The sequence below is a fragment of the Austrofundulus limnaeus genome, unplaced genomic scaffold (assembly GCF_001266775.1).
Source record: "Austrofundulus limnaeus strain Quisiro unplaced genomic scaffold, Austrofundulus_limnaeus-1.0 Scaffold3666, whole genome shotgun sequence".
Lineage (NCBI taxonomy): Eukaryota > Metazoa > Chordata > Actinopteri > Cyprinodontiformes > Rivulidae > Austrofundulus > Austrofundulus limnaeus.
Genome location: NW_013956068.1, coordinates 1,239 through 2,173, shown reverse-complemented (window position 1 = coordinate 2,173; position 935 = coordinate 1,239). Strand labels below are relative to the sequence as shown.

Sequence of the window (935 nt, the reverse complement as noted above, 5' to 3'; positions counted from 1 at the left end):
TAAAATGACTGTTTTTCAGCACAGAGTATTATAATTATTGTTCTAGTGAGAAAGTTGTTTATTCTGACACAACTTGAACATTGTTCGGGTCAGGCAGGACAGGAAGCAGTTTGACTAAATATTATAAAAATAAACACACATTCTCATCACCGCTGGGCTGGCAAACATGTTCATATATAATCGGTTCTGTTTGACATGATATTGGACCGATGAGTATGACGTCATAATTCCCAGATATCGGGCCGATAACTATCGTGCACCCCTAATAAATAAATAAAATGATTGATGAAGGTGTGGCTGTGCTGTCCTGATCACCTGTGATGTCATCAGTTATTATTAAATTCTTTCTGACTGTTTGTTGTGCTGCGATGATGTCATCGGGACTGCGTGGGAGCGTAAACACCTGATTTTAAACCTTTGGTCACCTCATCTCAGCTCATCTCACCTGTGTCTGATGTTCTCACCTGTTCTCACCTGTTCTCGCACTAACGCATCTTCACACCACTGATGTCGTCGCACAGCAGTGACATCATCACATCCCCTTCCTGCACTCACCTGTCTGCTGGTTGTGGTTCTCAGAGCCTAAGGGAGGCGGAGCACCTGCAGGAGCCAATGGCAGCGCAGCAGGAAGTCCGTCAGGTTGTGCTCCACCAATCACAGGCCTGCTGATGGGCGGAGTCAACAAGCTGAGGCCGGTGGGAGGTCAGAGTTCAGTGGTCTTTCATCGTTTCTTTTGACACTAGCTGAAAATAAACAATGTTTGTTTGTTTGTTTGTTGCAGACGGCTCCTCAGGTCGTTCTCCTTCAACTCGTGGTGCTGCGCCCCGCCCACCAAGCCATCGCCATGACGACACAGACAGCCCCTCCCCTCAGGCCTTGTCTCCCATGGAAACCTCCCACTCACAGCGCCCCTCCCTGCCCAACCTGTCCTCCTC

General features: G+C 48.2%; 1 protein-coding gene across 1 annotated transcript in view; it reads left to right on the top strand.

Moving 5' to 3' along the window:
- LOC106511952 (WAS/WASL-interacting protein family member 2) overlaps window positions 1-935 on the top strand; it is a gene marked incomplete at both ends in the record, with an annotated part of 2,613 nt that extends 1,678 nt beyond the window's left edge. The window contains 2 exon segments of the mRNA XM_014000665.1: window positions 580-702; window positions 782-935. Of these exon segments, the coding sequence (XP_013856119.1) occupies window positions 580-702; window positions 782-935 (277 nt within the window).